Below are 19,248 nucleotides of genomic sequence, written 5' to 3' on the forward strand. Positions count from 1 at the left end.
ATATTACTAGAGGTACACTACAGCCCTTCGCCGTGGTTACGCGCCGTGCACATCACGTGGTACAGTGACGTCACGCCACGTGACACATGACGTCACGACAGAGGAAGACGGAGGTACACTACAGCCCTTCGCCGTGGTTACACGCCGTGCACACCACGTGGTACAGTGACGTCATGTGTCACGTGACATACCACGTGACACATGACGTCACACCACGTGACATACCACGTGACACATGACGTCACGACAGAGGAAGACGGAGGAACACTACAGCCCTTCGCCGTGGTTACACGCCGTGCACACCACGTGGTACAGTGACGTCACACCACGTGACATACCACGTGACACATGACGTCACGACAGAGGAAGATGGGGGTCCACCTCGCGCCGTCGCTCTGGTTGCACGCCGTGCAGACCACGTGGTACAGTGACGTCACACCACGTGACATACCACGTGACACATGACGTCACGACAGATCACCGTCACGCGCTGGGAGAGGGAGCACGATGCCATCGCACAGACACCGGAATGTCCTCGAGCGGCATTCCCGCGCATTTCGAACGCGCGGCGAAAGTCGTGTATTACCAAGCCTAGCCATCAATATGCTTCGCATCTGACCAGGGTTAACCAAGTTAAGCCTCAGCCATTTTTTTTGTCACCGGCCTTCTCGCTTCATATATATGGATTGCCGTGCTAGTTCTTGCAAAAATTTTAAGGGTTTCCGTTTAAAAAATAATAAAGTTCATTGATCCGAAAGTTCGTATATGGTACTGATTACTGAGTACAATGGAAGAAGATGCGTAAGAGTATTTGTCACTGCTGCAAATACGCGTCTCCGCTGCCGTAGCATCGGTGTCATTAATTCTTTTTTTCCATTATTCAGAGGTATTAACTATAAAGACTTGCGCAGCAGGAAACAGATTGGACGAAAAATACAGCACACTACATACTACACTTTGTCCTTCCCTCTTGGCCAGTCGTCTTCCAAACCCGATTAAGGTCAAGGAACTTATAATTGGGCACACTTCGTTCTTCGGGATAAGTGAGACACAAATAGCCGACCACTCCAGGTATTTCGCAACAGCTGTATGCATACTCCGTCCCTGGGCCGGCAAGACCTTTCGACCAGCGGACAAGGCCACTGCTTCTCGATTGTGGGCCGCACCTTTTACACAGGTAGAAAAGAACCGAGCCAATGACTCGGTGCCCACCTTTCGGAAAGCACTCCTAGACTAAAAGGTCCTCCTACTCGCAATGTTCCTGGTTCGCTGTTGTGTTTTGCCGAACTTCGACGCACGCCTACTCACCGTAGAAGTGTGGGCCGTTATAAAGAGAACATGCACATCCATTGCCAAACGATTTTGGAACGGGATAGAAGGGAAAAAGCAATTTTGCTGTCGTTTGTGACCGAAGCCCGGAATCTGCAGCCCACTTCTGAGCGCGCGAATGACACATTGTGCCAATAAATCCCAGTCATCGCGCGTAGGATGCAGGAAAAAATGTTTTCGTCGAAGTCGTATATCCCTTTGACCTATAGCTGCTGTATTTTGCCCAAGGCAGCATCAGTGGCTGCAGGCGAGGGACTGTTTCCGGCTTTAGCCTCCACTACTACTCGCCTCCACTGATACTTCTCGCTGTTTGCAAGGCCATCAACAGGGCTAGATCTCTCTTCTGACAGAATTCTAGACATTATGCTCAGCTATGTCATATCAGATGCATACCACACAAAGTGGTATGTTTTGACTCAATTTAGTACATTTGAGCATAGTGTATGCACAAAATATTGCTAGAAATCTCCCGTAACAAATATTTCCTGGCCAGAAAAGTTGGAATTTTTCGCTCCGAGCTCCACTTACATGCAAAAGCAGTATCCAAAGGACGATGGCCTCAGCAATAGATGTGAGTATCCTCATTCTTTTCAATGCGATATCATTAGACGGCTAATTGGACGAAAATGCGTCTTCAATCTTGAAATTCATCTCATGGCTGGAATAAAGTGACGTCATTAGACCGAACCATAACCCACATCCGGTAATGGCCTCAACAGCTAATCCTATCGCATTGCCAAAGCTTAAACTCATTAGGTGTCCCTGTGAATTTCCCTTTTCTCCTTGTACCTAAGTTCACTTCCCTTTGAGTTTATCCCCGAGTGAACCACTGAAACATTTCAACATGCCGTGCATTTTTTTTAGCTTACCGCTTGCGTAGAAGGGTGAAACTGCAGCTTTCTGCAGCTTGTTTGTTCTAAAATCACCAACAACGAAGGACAGCGCATCAGAGATATTGCGAATATATATCTTCGATGTCAGCGTTGAACCAATACAATATTGGGGAGGTGGTGACGAGGTCCGCAGCCTTCGGGCTACGGCCGTGTATCTGTTTTTTCAGCCAGCGTCTGTTCCGGCGGACGCGGTTGTTGCAGCGACGCGCGTCTTTACTCGCTCTTTTTCTCTTCCCTCTTATCTTTCAACTCTCTTTTATCTGCACGTGGCAGCGGTGGTGGCTCGGCTTGAGCCAGTTGGCAGGCCCGTGCACTTTCCTTTTCATTCTTCTCTCCGTCGCAACCGCAAGCAACCTTGAACCAATACAAACAGGAGAAAAAGAATTGACTGGACGATCCTGAGACCTGATGCGACAAAACTGCGATATGAGTTGGATGTGCCGTCGGTAATTTGATGCTTTCGCTCAAATAAATGCGTTTACTCTAAGCCGAGGCTTCATACGCGAGGCGAAAATTGCTATCGATGGTGCAGATGGGTGGAAGTGGAAGGGTGGATGGCGCTTTTGGAGAGCGGCACTGGATGCAAGGCGGCGGTAGGTGGATGGGCAGCGCCGTAGCTAGAAGGGTGACGTGAGGAGATGACTGGTGACGCTTCTCTATACGCCAGCTTGCTATCACACACATCGTCCTTGAATTCGATTTCGCGGCCTTATTTTTCTTGCTTTGCTGCGTGGGTTTCCTGTGGGTGGAAGACTTGTGGAGGATGGCAGTAGGTGACTTGATTTTGGCGGGACGTCTGTAGGGTACACACGGGTGGGCCGTAGATGACACTGCAGGAGGGTGGAGAGGTGAGGTAGGGAAGTGGCTCGAGGGTGGCGGTGAGATGCGCAGCCGCCTAACCAGGATGGTGGAGAGGTAGCTGGTGGGTAATGCTTCTGCTTGCCGCTGCATTGTTGTGGTTTGGTAGTGGGTGGACTTAAAGTAAAGTGCATATCGTCAGGTCGTCGGTAGAAGTTGAAATGGCTAGGGAGTGTAGGCAAGACGCGAAGCACGTGAGTTCGCGCACAAGAACTAGCATGGACTAATCGGGTAGAAAATATGGACAAAAGCGATTGCCTGCTCTCAGATGCTTCGTATATGCTGAACGCTCCGCAGGGCTATGGAAATGTCATTTGGAGGCAGTGTCAACATTACATTCGTTATATTGTTAATTTTAAAAAAGGATTCGCCATCATTTCAACACTTCCACTTACTTCCAAGACACTGACGTCACTGGTACTTTCACTGATAGGTCCTGCATTGTGGCGAACAACACGAAGTACTATGAACGACGCCGGTCAGGAAAGAACAGTGCACCCCTTTTCAGCGAAGGAACCCAGTAATATTTCTGGATCCTGATTAGCCATATATGTGTGATAGAGATATCAGGTAGACTTTACAGACAACATAATGAGTAATTTGAGCTCCGTGGTCTATCTCTAAGAATTTGGTTTTATTTCCATTACGTTGCTGGTGAAGGCAAAGTAGAAACTGCCTACCTGCACATTGAGGTAGACAAAAGGAACCTTATTTTCGATGTAAACTGCTAGGCGCAATAGAGTCGGCTGTATTAAACGGGCCTGCGATGCTGTGCAAAGCATGCCGCTTTGTAACCACATGCACTGGTGTCCCTTCATCTGGCTTTTAATCCCCTTGTTTGTCCAGGAGACTATGCTGTGCTGCTACTTTGCTTACTCCTCGAACTCTTGAGCAGTTTTCATACTAGTCTTCGTCGCCGGTTTGACAAGTGACCAGCTCTTTCCTACTGAATGTCGTTCCCTATTTTTGGTGCAAGGCATTGCACTTACCCGTCCGGTTCTTTTAGTAAAGCTTGCTATGCAGATCCATAGTAAACTAGGCATGCCAAGAACAAGCAAGGAAAAGTGAGAGTGCAGGAAGACATTGTTAAAGTGTTCCAAATCACCCCGCTGAACACCACACACCTGGAAACGAAGTTTTCTGAGTGATATCTATGCGTCACGGCATGATTGCACTGCTACGCACTTGATCTCAGATACAAAGACGCGTGCTGAACGCCTGCGTTTTCGGAGCTGTTTTAAAGGCTACTCCTCAAGTAATTCTCTCCTTGGCAAAGTCCCCAACTTCTGAAAGTTGCGAGGCCCGACGCCTGAAAAGTTACCACCAAACCAGCTCCGAAACGATTATCGAAATTGGAAACTCTTCAATAGGGCTTGCCTTCTCTCCATAATTGCACCTCGGGTGGCTCTCCTGTCACTAAAGAATGCGCGCTCCAGGCATGATGAGGTGCGGCGCAGGCATGCGAGGCCTGCGTCTATGCTGCGTAACATTGCAATTACGGCGTTGCTTTAAGCATACCCTTGTCCACTACCAGATCGTACGCCGCATACTTTCTCTCTTTAGCGGCCGTTTTGCAAAAGCGCGCATACCACGCTGGCGCAACACTCCCTCACAAAGGCGAGATGATGATCCAGATACCAGCGTTTGCCCACAGGGCGCGTGCGGCTCCAAAGAAACCTTAGACGTGGAGCCTTGCTGCTCCTTCTTGAGTGCATTTCGGGCCTCGTGGCGGTCGTTAAGCGCATCTGAGCCACTGGGTGTATGGCGGCCATGATTGTGGGTTCGGCTCCGAATCGCAAGTGCTCCCTATTGTGCATGAGCTATTGTTGGCAGCTGCACCCGCACTGCTCCTCAAGATCTCCACTGTTACGCGCGCCTCGTCGTTATCAACACCCTTGATTTAATCTAATCTTATCTAACGGTTTATGTATTCAGGTGTAATGAAGTTACATGTGCAGACGTGACGTGAGACGGGCAAACGCAGTTACTTCGGGAGCTGTTCTCCCAGCATTCATTCATTAGTTTCGCCCCGCCGCGGTGGCTCAGTGGTTACGGCGCTCGGCTGCTGACCGAAAGACGTGGGTTCGATCCCGGCCGCGGCGGCTGAATTTCTTGGAGGCGAAATTCTAGAGGCCCGTGTGCTGTGCGATGTCAGTGCACGTTAAAGAACCCCAGGTGGTCGAAATTTCCGGAGCCCTTCACTACGGCGTCTCTCATAGCCTCAGTCGCTTTGGGACGTTAAACCCCAATAAACCAAACCATTCATTAGTTTCTTTGAAACTGGTCACGTGCGCGTTACTTGAGGAAAAAAGCATTTCATGCAGGAATAAAAGGTTTTATAATCATCCCCGTCAAATGCGTCTATGTTTTCAGATGTTTCAGCCTGATAGACTCTCCGAAGCCATATTGTGATCACTCTTTATCTGTATGTAATGTGTGTGTGCTGTTGATTCTATTGAGAAACAGAATTCAAACTGATGTCGTCTTCAACAACCATTCGACTGCTAAAGAAAAGCAAATGAATTTGCTGAAATATCTTGAGTGTTCTAAATATAGGTCGATGAGCGAAACACTATCTCAAACTGTCTACGCTTATGTGCTGGGCTTAATGTGAGCGACCAGGGAATTCGTCTGCTTCATTACGTCTACGCAGTAAGCGCCATTTTGGGAAGCAGTACACTGGTGTGGGGCTCTCTCCGTACATGTGAGAAGCGACTAACGAGCCTCTCACTATGTTCCTACCTCAAAGGGTTACACTGAACTCCAGCGGTGAGTTTACTGCGGCCATTACTGCACGAACGAGCGCATGATCTTCGAGCACGGTTTCGTTTACATAAATACGATCAAGGAAGTGTAATCTCACCTGCGTAGATATGTTCTAGCTAAGATGTTGAGCAGTTTATCAAGCCTTTATACGGCGACCGCAGGAGTCTCGTTGTTGAGAACCATTTGATTGTCACGCACTGCGCGCGAGATGCGCCTGCCAACACCATCATTTATCTCAATCGATTACACTTCCTTATCGATTCAGGCTTAGCGAGAAGCACTGTTTATAGCGCGTGATAGGTGGCGCTACGTGCGCGAGTAGGCACGACGCCTGTCTCGGGCAGCCTGTGTGCTTGTGCGGTCAAGTCGTGCAGTTATTTTCGCACGAAAACTTCTGTCGAACATCCAAGATATCGATCAGATCTGGAAGCTGCTGAAAGCTTATCCTGGGTGCTTAGCGCGTACATAATTCTTCATGACCTTTTCCCTATAGATTGCGTGGGGTAGCATGCAATCATCTTGTCTATGCACTGCTCGTTGCGAGCTGCGTTTTGCGACTCTCGGTTTAGAAAGCATTCATTACAACCGCAAAGGGAAATAAAACTGGTCGTTATACAGTTTATATCAGCACCAGACTGGTCGGAATGATCACAACTCACGAACCACTCGAGAGCTCGTTGCAGACCGCGCCAGAAAGTAAAGAGATGCTCCTTAGTTTCTATTTCCCTCAGGATAGACTTTTTATTCCCCAGAAGATATTAGCGGTCTGATTCGTTGCAATCTAGATCGCAAAAAGGTCGGCAGAGGGCGCGACAATTACGGCAAGTCATGGTTATAGCGCGGGCAGCTGTTCTTGCAAAGCGCCTTCGGACTCGCCCAATAATTGCGACCACTTCCAGTTTCCTCGTTTCGTTTACCCTGCTGATAAACGGCGGGCACTGAACAGGTTCTGAAACTGCTGTTGATTCCAAAAGTAGCAGCGTTATTATCAGATGTTGTTTGCTATAGACCCGTTGCTGGTATCCTTAGAGTTGCTTATCTGGTACATATCCGCAAGCGATGCAATACGCGATGGTTAATGATAAAAAAAAAGGAATGTTTCGAGGTGGCCGCGGCACGTTTCGTTAAGTTAGAATCTCTTACTATGTCACTGGATGGTTTTTTGCTCGTATGCGACTGTTATGTAAAGTAAGGGCGAGAAATGGTGTGTAAATGCTTTTGAGGGAAGCTATGCTGTAAGGAAACTTTCTCCACTGTATAAATTTTGATTTGTTGTGCATGCGACATTTCATTCGGCTTCCGATCTTTCGTGTTCAACCAATACATACCTCTGGGGGATATACAGGGCGTTTCACAGAAAACTTTATATGATTTATAAAATAGGCTTTTGAGTTAGAAGAGCGCTTTTTCGGCATAGCATTGCCAGCGGTGATGTGCATCAGAATACAGGTAAGATATGCTAACTATCACGTTGGTTAACTAATACTGACCAGTTAACTTTTGAGCTATTACTGTTGGGCTGGTTAATTATTCAGAGGCGTGTAGCCGAACGTAAATAATATCGATATCAATTTTTGAATTTCGAAAAAGCGGTTACCTTCGGCGCTGTGGCACAACTAATTTCAACTATTTCGAAGGGTTGCGTGCACTTCACAGGTTGTTTTGCCAGCAAGCTTCTCGATAAGGAATGTATTTTGGCGCGATGTAGCCAAATTTGATGGGCCAGTACGCCGAGGGTACCGCTTTTTCGAAATTCTAAAAACTGATTTGAATATTACTTACGGTGGGCTACACGCCTCTCAATAATTAAGGAGCCTAACTGTAATAGTTAAAAAGTTGACCATTCAATATTCGTTAGCGATACTGCTATAGTTATCACGCCTTAGCTGTATACTGATGTACAGGTGCCCACAAAAGTTTTCGGAACGCCGAAACCGCAGAAAGCCTCAATTTTCTCGCTACGTAGATGCACAGCCTGACACTAAGAAGTGCATCGTGTTGTTCGCGAAGGAAAGTACGGAGTTCATCCGTCAGTTCTCGGATTCATGCAGAAACTGCTCATAAATTAAGTTTTATCGTAATTTTCGTGATCCGAAAACTTTTGTGGACACCTGTACTACACCGCTGACAATGGTATGGCGAAAAAAGTGCCCTTCTCACTCGACAAGCCTATTTTTAAGCATTGTGTCAAGTCTTCGATGAAACACCTGTATATGATCCTTGGCCGCCACGGTGGCTCAATGTTTATGGTGCTCGGTTGTTGACGCGAAAGACGCGGGTTCGATTCCAGCCACGGCGGTCTAATTTCGATGGAGGCGAAATTCTAGAGGCCCGTATACTGTGGGATGTGAATGCACGTTAAAGATCCCCAGGTGGTCGATATTTCCGGAGCCCTCCACTACGGCGTACCTCATAGCCTGAGTCTCTTTGGGATGTTAAACCCATATGACTCTGGGCCAAGCGCGTTTCTCTAACAATTACGATCGTTCCACTAACTTGTGGGCTAGGCAAGGTAAACTGAATATTCGGCAAAAGCACAAGCAATTCCACGGCTCCACCAAAATGAAGTTGGAAGAACGTTGCAAAATATACCTCTTGGTTTGCGCTGTGGTTACTGGATGTCTTTTTTTATTCCTTTGCTTTGTAGCTGTATATATGGAACAGTGATAAGAATCAAAACTTACCCATTACAGCACTATGCAAGGCTATACGAAAAAAAAAAACAAGTTTTCCCGAATAAAGCTCTGAGCGTAAGTCGTGTCTCTGGGGACCCTGCAAAACTTGTGTTATGGCAACTTATTTTCCCGCCACAAACATTTTTCGCCAGTGTTCGAAACATGCACATAACGTTATTTCAATTCAACCCAAGAACCTTGTAAAATTGAATATATTTAGCTTCTTAGTTAAGGAAGGAACGCTAGTACTGAAGGCTCTCAAAAAGCCGAACTAAGATGCCAGCTACTCTTACAGGAAAAGTGGATATTAGAGCGGACACCTAAGCTTCGCCTTGAGGCTATGAAGCGACAGCTTAGTGTGTTAGTGTTTACGGGGTGTTGACATCCGAAAGCAACTCAGGTTATAAGGGACGCCGTAGTGAAGGGCTCCGGAAATTTCGAGCACCTGGGGTTCTTTAACGAGCACTGACATCGCACAGCACACGGGCCTCTAGCATTTCGCCTCCATCGAAATTCGACCACCGCGGCCGGGATCGAATCCGTGTCTTTCGAGTCAGCAGCCGAACGCCGTAACCACTGAACCACCGCGGCGGCAGCTTAGTGGGTTAATACCCATATATGCACAAATTCTCATTCCCTACTTAACATTCATATGTCCCCATACCACTCCCCATACCACTCCTGGTACAGAGGAGCATCGGTTAAGTGATGCGCCACTGCCCTGCGATGGCAAGTGCTTCCACTGGTGAAGCTTGTGAGACCCAGGATCCTCTTGCCGAGCAACATCTAGCAACCAATCATTCAACCTCTAGAGATTTCCACCCACTACGGTGCGCAGTTTGCTCACAATCCATTGGTTAGGTTGTGATGACGCCATAAGGTTACATGATCAGGTGACCTACCCACATCCTAGGTCGCTTCTCTGGAGACCTTTCCTGGATTTTTCGCCCACGGTCAACTACGCTTGATTTTATGTGACACGAGCTCCTTAAGCTATCGCGTTAAGGGGAAACAAATTATTATGTGCCCCATTTGTGCAGACACAACAAGAAAATCCAATAGCGGTAGTACTGGCATTTCATTTCTGTCTGACCTTTCTTCGCCACCCGTCCCCACCTCTTCGTTGACAGAACAAGCGGCGGGCCTTGCGGCTCTGCCACGTTACCGGCACATCATTTAGCGAAAGCCCCGAACGCCACTGCTCTCTTCCTGAACTTGAGTGGCCGAGTGTTTTGCATCAGAGGCAGGCAGGGCGCGTCCATCTTCCCAAGCAGGGGGCTTAGTATACGTGCTCTGACGCCGGGACCTGGCATAACCGGCGTCCTTCATCGCGCCGCTGACCGCTTCCAGGCACGCCCAGCCTCAGAATTAAGAGGAGGTGCCAGCGAGAGATGGGGAAGGGGGCAAGTGGGGATGGGGCTGAGCGAGGAGCGTCGACGGGTCCAAATATTTATCAACGCCAGCAGACGGGCCGGCCAAGATTCCTTTCGCTTCTCGAAGCGGCTCGGCTGTATAAAAAGAAACCACCCACTGACCGTTTGCCACGGAAACAGGCCGGGACTTGGGAGCTAAGAGCTCCATCCAGGTACCTTCCGGCCCTGCTTGCGAGACGTTAACGACTGCTGCCTCCGCTCTGGAATGGTTTCTTGCGGAGTGGTCTGTTATAAAGACTTCACAACTGGAGCTTCAACCAAGGCTTGCTTGCACAGTTGTGTAAATTTTCAACTGTAATGCCCATCGTTGACTAATTACATTATAGTTGAACTTCGTTATAAAGAAGCTGAGGGCGCCCGGCAATTACTTTGTTATAGCCGTAGCTTCGTTACAACATTTGTTGAGTGAGATTCCACAGGGAATCGTTATTCTTTCGTTATATCCAGTATTCCTTTATAAATCGTTTCGTTATAACGCAACTCAACTGTTATATATCTTCTAAGCTGTTAGACATTGTATCCACGTAACTACTAGGCAAAGAAACGGGGGGGGGGGGGGGTAAAAGTGCAGAATTCCCGGTACTTCTTCATTACTGGCCATCCATCACATTGCAAAAGTGTAAATGCTTGTATACTTTAGTTTAAGTTTTTTTTTTTTTTTGCAATACCGCTTTACGCCTATTCGCAATCACAGAGAATGGGTTTTAGAAAGCACACATTACTGCATTCATTCGTTTCCTAAAAGCGGTAATGCTTAATATTTTGGTTTCGCTATGTAGTTTTACTTTTTTCGATACAAATATTTCTTTATGGTAGAGAAAGGGCAGGTAGGTTAGTTTCTTAAAGCATAAAGTGAGTTAGGGAAGCTGAAGCTTCAGGGTGCTTCCCAACGTTTAGACAAGAGGACTTGTCTTTAAACAGTCTATTCAACATCTGTAACCTTTCTATAAACAAAACCTCTAGAGAGTGCAAACTTTCTAAATTGTCTATCTACAATCTGTTGATTTATGGTCACACACTTGGACGTTGTTCTAAGCAATGTCTAAAGACTGTTCTAAGCAATGTTTGAACTGTCTAAAGACAGTGTATAGACTATGAATAGAAAAAAGGAAATATCTAAGGGAAGGCAAACGAATCTACAAGAGGTACATAGAAAGTCTATAGAGCATTTTTATGAGGTTGTATTCAGGTTCTTGCAACATGCTTTATCCGTTCGCTGCGGAGCGCCAACATTACTTGCCTTTTCTTCCCGTTCCTGAAGTAATCAGTCCGCATCATGCATACAACAAATTTCCAGCACATCGTTTCAGCAGTGCAAGCTTTGTTTGCATCTTATTCAGAAACAGTGCATCTTCCTCAGGAATGGGCACTCTGCCGAAAGGAAAACCTGGAAGCAAAGAACGTAAACACTTCCCACTAGCTTTTTGCGTAGTGTATGGTGCACACCACCGCAGAATGTTTAAGGGCAGCAGATCCTCGCTTGGACCGGCCCCCAAGAAAACAAGGAAGCGCCCTGCATTGCTAGGATAACAAAGGTGGTGCTGCCGACTTGGAGCGACGCCAGGCGCTTGCCGGCGCAAAGGCGGCCAACGACCCCCCGCCAGCGGTGCGACCCCGGTGGCCGAGCGGGATCCATTTGCATCCAAGCCAAGGTTGTCGTCGAGCCAGCGTGGTACGCACGTCTTCGAGGGCACCCGCGTTTGTATACGCTCTTCTAGTGCGGAGCCGTGAATCAAGTCTAGCAGCGAAAGTTTCTCATCGGGCTTCTCTTTTTTCCGCGGGCTTTCATCCTGAACTCGGTGCTGTCTCGTAGAAACCGAGCGCACATCCAGGGGTCAAGAACTCCGTTGAGGGGAAATGTAGAGGCGTGGCAGAGGTATTAGATTCTAAAGAAAGGAAAGTTTTTGCGCGGTGTTTGGGAGAACTGTAAATCTGGCTGCTCGTTTTGCAGGCAGCGAGAACAGCGGTAATGCGTCCGTGTCGGTGCCTCTTCCTGCTTGCAGCTGGCCTCAGAAAGAACCGGGCAGCTAGCTACGGGTCCCGTTTCAAGGCAGTTTACGACGGCACGGTGCCTCAGCCTGACGTGGGTGAGTTCCACGGGCTTTTCTTAATGTACTCCTTCTCGTTCTTTTTTTTTAAGGGAAAAGAAAACTCTGCTGCTCATAAACAGCCAAATCTCCAGTTGCACTTGATTTCTCCGCTGAGAATAATTCGGCCTTTTCCCAGTATAATGGAGAATTTTTTAAAACAACTAACTGGTAAAGGGAAATTCCCCCTGCCTCCTTACTGAGCATGGTCTCGTGTAAGAAAACACTCGGAGCTTTCCGCTTACTTGGTCGTCATCAAGAAGGTCGCAGAGAGGCCGCATGAAACGACTCTCGGAAAAATATCCTTTATGACTAGATATCCCGGCATGCTAAACACTAGCTGCCACCGCATTTATTCTAAAGCTGCCAACGGTGACTTGCTATACTATAGTCGCGTTGCGGGATGTCCATAGAGGCAATCGCGGTGGAGCATCGTGTTCTGAACACTGCAAGTGTGCGGGAGGAAAGAACCATATTATTATTGACGCCCGAGGTACTGCTGAAGATGAGCGCTGGCTGCTCGAGTTTCGTATATATCCAATAGTTGCATTTGCTTAGGATGCTACTGGAACAAATGACTGCCTGACGTCATCGTAGCGTCACGGCCATCAACCCTATTAGTACTCATACCTCTAAGCACAAGGTCGTCATGGTCACGCTCGGTAGCTGATGGCCTTGTTACAAGTAATAAAAGCCCCCGGACGAAAACAAGCTATCTCGCTTCACACTTTGCCGTTTACCTGGAATTGTGGCGGATCCCTCAACAGAAAAGTACATAACACTTGTATCTTAGCAGTACTCGCCTATAGGGCAGGAACGGGAAAGGTAACGAAAAGGGTTAGCATAAGTTAAGGAGAACGCAGCGAACTATGGAAAGAAAAATGATAGGTGTAACGTTAAGAGATCGGAAGAGGGCGGAGTATGTGGGGGAACAAACGGGGGTTAATTGCGTTCTAGTCGAAATCAGGAGGCAGAAATGGGCTTGGGCAAGGCATGTAATTTGAAGGCAAGATAACCGCTGGTCCTTAAGGGTAACGGAGCGGATTCTAAGAGAAGGCAAGCATGGCAGAGGGCGGCAGAAAGTTAGGTGGGCGGATGAGATTAGGAAGTTTGTGGGGACACGGTGGCCGCAGCTGGCAAAGGACAGGGTTAATTGGAGAGACATGGGAGAGGCCTTTGCCCAGCAGTGGGCGTAGTGAAGGTGATGAAGATGATGTGGCAGATCCATCATAACTTCAGCCCGAGGACATCATCATCATCAACTGCAGCAGAGACGAACAGGCGATAGCGTTAGAGCAAATGCTGCACCTAAAAACCACATGGTAGTCTAGTTAGGGATGATGATTAGTATTACCATTGGTGTAGTCGCCATTTAATTTTCAGCCCATGTCGTCGCTGTTAACTGAGCAGCCAGTGTTGGCGGGCGCCGAGATTACTTTTTAGGCGTGTGTACGCAGTGCGGAATAAGTATGCGCGTGTATGTTCATCAAACACTGGTGATCAAATTTGGACTAATCAGGCAACACTAGAATTATTCTTACTACATCGAATATGATAGAAAAGAGTTGATTTATGAAGGAAAGGTTTACCTGGGTTGGTTCTCTAAAAAAAATCTACCATCCCAGCTCGTAAAACAACTTAATAGTGCCCTTAATTATTTGAACGCGACCAGCAGCATTCGTCCTTTTTTTTTTTTGAAACTGTTGTTTGTACGTTCGCGACTGAACAAATAAATTAAGCACGAAAAACGTACCTAGAAAAATCACTTTGCTCTTCGTCTTAAGGTATCTCTGAAAGAAGGTACTGAAGGAAGCTCTATAGTTGACAAATGTCAGGCCAGAGTTAGAATATGTTTATGAAGCGTGGTACCCTTTCGGAGATACTCTCATAGACATGTTGGAAAGGGTATAGAAATGCACTGCAATGTTTGTAACCTAGAATTATAACCTTGGTATTAAGAGCCCTTAAATTAAGGACAGTATTGCTTGGTAGGCTTTAAAAATCTGAAGAAAAATATACAGGCTGAAATTCTTACATAGCATATACAATGATTGTGCCAGTATTAATTAAAACGTTTATTTAAAGAAACCACACTACGTATCAAAGAGACTTGAAAACGCGAAAAATATTCAGTTTTCAATGCCACGTTAATGTATTTAAGGATCGACTTTTTCATAACGTAGTTCTTGACAGGAATAATCTTTCGAGTGATGTGATTTCTTCACACGCTTTTCATAAAGTTGTTAAAACAATAATTTGGTGTACTTTTTCCAGGTCTCAGTTTCGTACGTCTACCTGCGTTACGCCGAAATATATTGTGTTATCGTTGTTACTAACTAGGTTTTAATTCATTTTTTCTTTCCGTATATTTCGTTACCTGAATGACATATTCCTAATTTTTTGTTCGCACGTGGTATTGTATGTAGTTAATCTTCCTTCGACGATGCTTCGGGATTGCTGTAGGTACTTGTGTATTAAATAAATAAATAACTGCTCCCACAAATATCGCCTGAGCTGGAGGCTGACGTCTGAACTGAGTTGGAGGCTGACGTTTGACGTTTGGCGTTTGAAGTTCGCTGAAAGGAACCGTGAAGAAGACCTTTGTTATAATGTTTGCGCGGAGCTAAGCCACCGTCAATATTTGAGAAAAAGGGTGGCCGACTAAGCCGCTACAGCTTTCGTACACGTCAGCGCATCACCTGGGCTGACGCCTCCATGAGTTCTGTTGACAGATAAAAGCAAAATTTATTGAAAATCGCTGTCATAAGAAAAGGAAGTGCGTTTTAAAACAAGAAGACACTGACATTTTATTGCAGACGTCACCAGTTATTTCTTTATGAGAACACAAGACAAATACAAGTAGTTTGAGCGTCATATTGAGCATTCAGGAAAGAAGTGTCTCTGAAGATTCTATAAACATCCTGACGAATTCGGATTCATAATTAGACAGTGTGATGCCACAGTGAAAACTTTTGTATCCACTGCATTCCCAACAACTTGGTGCAAGGAGATCACAGAACCTAAAATCTTCACAATTCCTCTTCCTCGGAAATCTTACCTCACATTGATTTTGATACACCGGCCATAGACGTCAGCACTACTAGCAGATTTTTTAATGTAGCACAGTGGAGCATGAAACCATTGAATACAGAAGAAAAAAGAAATGGAAGGAAACTTGGTGGATATCACAGTATTGCATGTACGATTGACCACTGGTGTTGATGTCAAAAAGGAGTGATGTAGATGCTGAGCCACGACTACCATTACTAAGCTCTTGCACAGAAGGCTTCGAGCTTCTGACAGGTGTGTGTCCATCGTGCACTAAGAATCGACAACCCATTGACTAGAGTGTGCTTGCCCATATATTCCTAGTATATGGAAAAATAATCTCATTTATACTTTTTTTTGCTCGTATGTTGGGATTTTTTTTATGTTCGTTTGTTGGCACTGACCTTTATAAACTGAGAACTATGGGGTCTCTCTCCGGACACATAAAGAGTACCGCTTCTCATTTTTGTAAGAACGGTAGAAAATAGCTGCGTGCTGGCGCCAACTGATTTTTGCACCGATAAAAAAATAGGAATTGCAAACTGCACGCCCAATAACAACAGATTCTGGCTGTTCCTAATGTTGTCGTGCACCTTCACTGTGAACACGAGAGAAGACATGCGGCCAAATCAAGCCAAAAGCTTGACAATGAAGGTCTCCACGAAAAGGCTTGTGACTGCGGGGACGTAGTGAACTCCAGCGTTAAATCAGGGATCCGGCAAGGCCAGAAATCCTGCTCTGATATGGCACATGGCGTGGGGGGGGACAATCATCCGAGAGAAACCTGCGGCCGTTCTAATAATTCAGTGTGGCGCAGGGTGCGATACGCCTTAACAAATCAGGACTGTCATTTGTTTGAACGCCTTATTAACAAACAGTAATAACTAAACAACTGTTGAAGTTGAGTCAGCAGGTGTAGTCATGGCAGAAACACAAAGCATAAAGAAGATTTATATTCTATATACACTGTCCGAGTCTCTGTCTCTCATTAAGAGTAGTCATGGCGTGAACACAATAAGGAAAGGAGTATATTTTCAACACTAAGCGAGGATCTGTTGACTTCCTGCGCTGAGTCTGCGTCCCATGCACACAGTCTGAGTCTGTATCTCTTTTAGGCGGCCTAGAAGGTCAAAGAAGGCCTCTTCTTGTGTCGCTTGCTGTTCTTGCCGAAGACAGCTCCCAGCATCTTGGACACGGTGACGACAGTGAGTCGCCGTCTCAGCGGCGTCACTGAAAAGAGTATCTTGGTAGCCAGCACTTCGCGCAGAATACCCTGGAATGCCACTCTTATTCCGGCGTAGCTTTCAGCGGCCGACACCTCGTGGAACTTGCACTGGAGTCGAACGGACAGCTGGCGGCCATCGTCGACTTCCACCTGACGAACGTGGGGCAGGTCGCGCTTGTTGGCCACCAGGACGGTAGGAAGGTACGGACAGAGCTGTCGGACCTTCTGGAGGCAGCTGCTGGCTTCCTCGAAGCTCCACGTGTCTTCGATGCTGTAGACCACGATAAGTGCGTCTGCCCAAGCCATCTTGTCTTCCGGGAAGATGTTTTCATCCTGAGAAAAATAGCACAAGGCAACATGTTTCAGATGGAAGAGCTACTCAGTGTGGCTTCGAAAAAAAATTTTAGAGGGAAATGCGGGCCTTTACATCACCTAGTGAAAAATGATGCACTCATAAGAACATCTTGTGCAAGCAGTGTTTGATGATTTACTACATTCCCCAATACAATTGTTTCAGAAACTTCCGTTGGAGGGGCACAGAGCATCATTGCTATTTAAGTACGTACAACGTCTATGTCCAAGTTCCAAAAGAGGTGCTGCTACTTCATCGTTAGCCAATGTCCCAGGCTGTCGTCAATGGCAATGTTGCTTTGGCCTCAAGATGAATTATCAGATTTTTCGCTACTGCGTATTTTGTACTACTATACTGAAACTGAGGGCTTGATGCTTACACTAGAGCAACGCGGAGCTTCATATTAGAAAGGATATTCACTAACTGCGAATGTATTTTGGTTGAGAGTCTCTTATTTTCGAGGACGCATGAGTAGGTGTGTTAGAAAAGCAAAGCCAGACTTTCAAATCGCCTGTTTGATTTGACCAACTCTCCGTGATGTTTTGTTTACCAAGTCGATTTCCATGATCTGTGGCAGGGCACTAAGTCTGCCAAATAATGAAGTAAAACAAAAATAAAGACCGCCCATATAGAAGACAAGATCTGCGCTCTGAAACCCCACCTCCATGCTAGCTTCACTGCTCAGGCTTTATAGACTGCTGCAATGGTCACTAAAACATTGATGCTATTGCCAACAAGGTAGTTAAAATTGAAATAAAAACTTTGCCTTGAAATTATGCGGCATCCTTTCCCACCTGGTTTCTCGATGTGTCCAGGATCTCGAGCTCGCAGGTCCGGTTGTCCACAAGAACTGTGTGTCTGTACAGCAGGTCCTTCATGGAACTGTACTCGCCGATGAACCGCCGTGTGAGGAACCGCACGGTGATGGCTGAGATGATAATTGAACACTAAGTCAACAACGTTTCCAGTCTTTCTCATCATATTGTGTTAAAAAAAAATTATTTTCCTTCTAGCTTGCTCATCAGAAATCAAGCATTGTGTCGTTTTAATGTTTTAAAGGATATACGACAATAAGAGTTCTCAAACGCTGAGAAAGTCCTATCGCTAAATAAGCGCCCCTGAACCCTTCGGTTTTTGACATGATGAACTTAGTTTTTCTGTCAGCCAAAATATCGAACATTGCCCAATTAACCAATCGACCTCACATCGCGTCGGCATGCCACCGAGTCTACTCTTCGCAGTTCCGACCGAGGGCCCTCAAGAAAGCTTAGAAACAAAGCAATTCGGGTATCGATACCACACGGAATCACAGCAGATGTAGAAAATAATGAGACCTAATAGCTCCACACCTATTTCGCTTTTTCCAAGGGGACAAAAGAGCTGGTTCAGATCACATCACCCTAGCGGAACGTTATCATGGGCACCCATTTTGCACTCAGGCATGCCTGGGGCAGTGTTTTATAACAATTCGTTTTTTGATTTATTGCTTTTTAACTCTGCCATTTATCTTTAACACCTTTGTCATGTCTCGTGGCCGGAAAGCAATTTCAGTCGCCTGCTTCGGTACCAAAGGCAAGGTTCAGCAAATGAAGTGGCGCATAATTATGTTTATAACTCGACGTCTCCGTTACGATGGACTGCGTGGACGGTGAGTGCGACATCATACAGTGGTCTATGAGAGCCCCCTTTCATGTGGCAAAATATATGTCGGACAAACTGGCCGCTGTATCGAAGAACGTGACAGGGATTATGAGCAATCACTAGATAAAGTTTCAGGCTCGTTACAAGATCACCCGCTATCCAAAAATGGAAACGACCGTAACTGTGAGCCACGACTTGAGAGGATAAAAATTCTAAGAGGAAGTGAAGACAGATTAGCTCGCGAATTGTAAGAATTATCATGCAGTAATCATCGTGAAATTGTGCGGTTAATGCAACAACAAAAAAAAAACAGCGAGCGTTTACTGACCTGATTTTCCCACGCTTCGGCTTCCTACGAGCATGATGCGAATCGGCGACAGTCCACAGTTCTTTCGAGTCATTGCCACGGGCGCCAGAGGTCGGTCTCTGATGTCTCACGTGAACCTCAAATCAACGCCGACTCTGATTTCTCCGAGTCACGCCAGAACTACGAGCACTGATCCAGACTCGGGAGCATTTCGAAGAAGACGGACGCACTTTCCAATGAGAAGGTCAGCCGACTTCGTTAGGCGAGAGACTTCCTCTCAGCGGCCGCAAAAGGAACTCGCGACGGAGCGAAAGAAAGTTGATACGACGAGCGCCGCGCCTGATGGTCTCTGGCGCCGCTGAGAAAAGCCCTGTTTTAAAGCTCCGTGAAGGAGAGAAAAAAAAGAAGAAACGAGCCGGCTACACGTGGGGCGCGTTGCTAGGTCACGTGGTCATGCGTCTTAGCCAATAGGAGGCCCCGGCGGAGGCCACGTGCGTCCTCTAAGGAGCGCGCGGCGCTTTGTTTCGGTTTTCTGACCGCTCGTGCCCATTTGCTTTTCACTTCGGCTTTATGCTTTTCACTCTTTTCGGCTTTTGGATTGCAGTTTGCTGCGGAGCTTCAGATTTTGTTAATA

At 46.6% G+C, this 19,248-nt stretch overlaps 1 protein-coding gene across 1 annotated transcript; it reads right to left on the reverse strand.

Annotated features, from left to right (window-relative positions):
* Positions 1–14,874: 14,874 nt before the first annotated feature.
* LOC149330270 (ras-related and estrogen-regulated growth inhibitor-like protein A) lies at positions 14,875–18,720 on the reverse strand. The gene is made up of 3 exons (XM_089559795.1): positions 18,636–18,720; positions 17,461–17,594; positions 14,875–16,647 (listed from the first exon to the last, which is right to left on the reverse strand). Exons 1-3 carry the CDS (start codon positions 18,706–18,708, stop codon positions 16,210–16,212), a joined length of 645 nt encoding a protein of 214 aa, XP_089415921.1. The 5' UTR covers positions 18,709–18,720; the 3' UTR covers positions 14,875–16,209.
* Between the last annotated feature and the right edge of the window lie 528 nt (positions 18,721–19,248).

The sequence above is a fragment of the Amblyomma mixtum genome, chromosome 9, assembly GCF_055824585.1.
Source record: "Amblyomma mixtum isolate Tamu chromosome 9, ASM5582458v1, whole genome shotgun sequence".
Lineage (NCBI taxonomy): Eukaryota > Metazoa > Arthropoda > Arachnida > Ixodida > Ixodidae > Amblyomma > Amblyomma mixtum.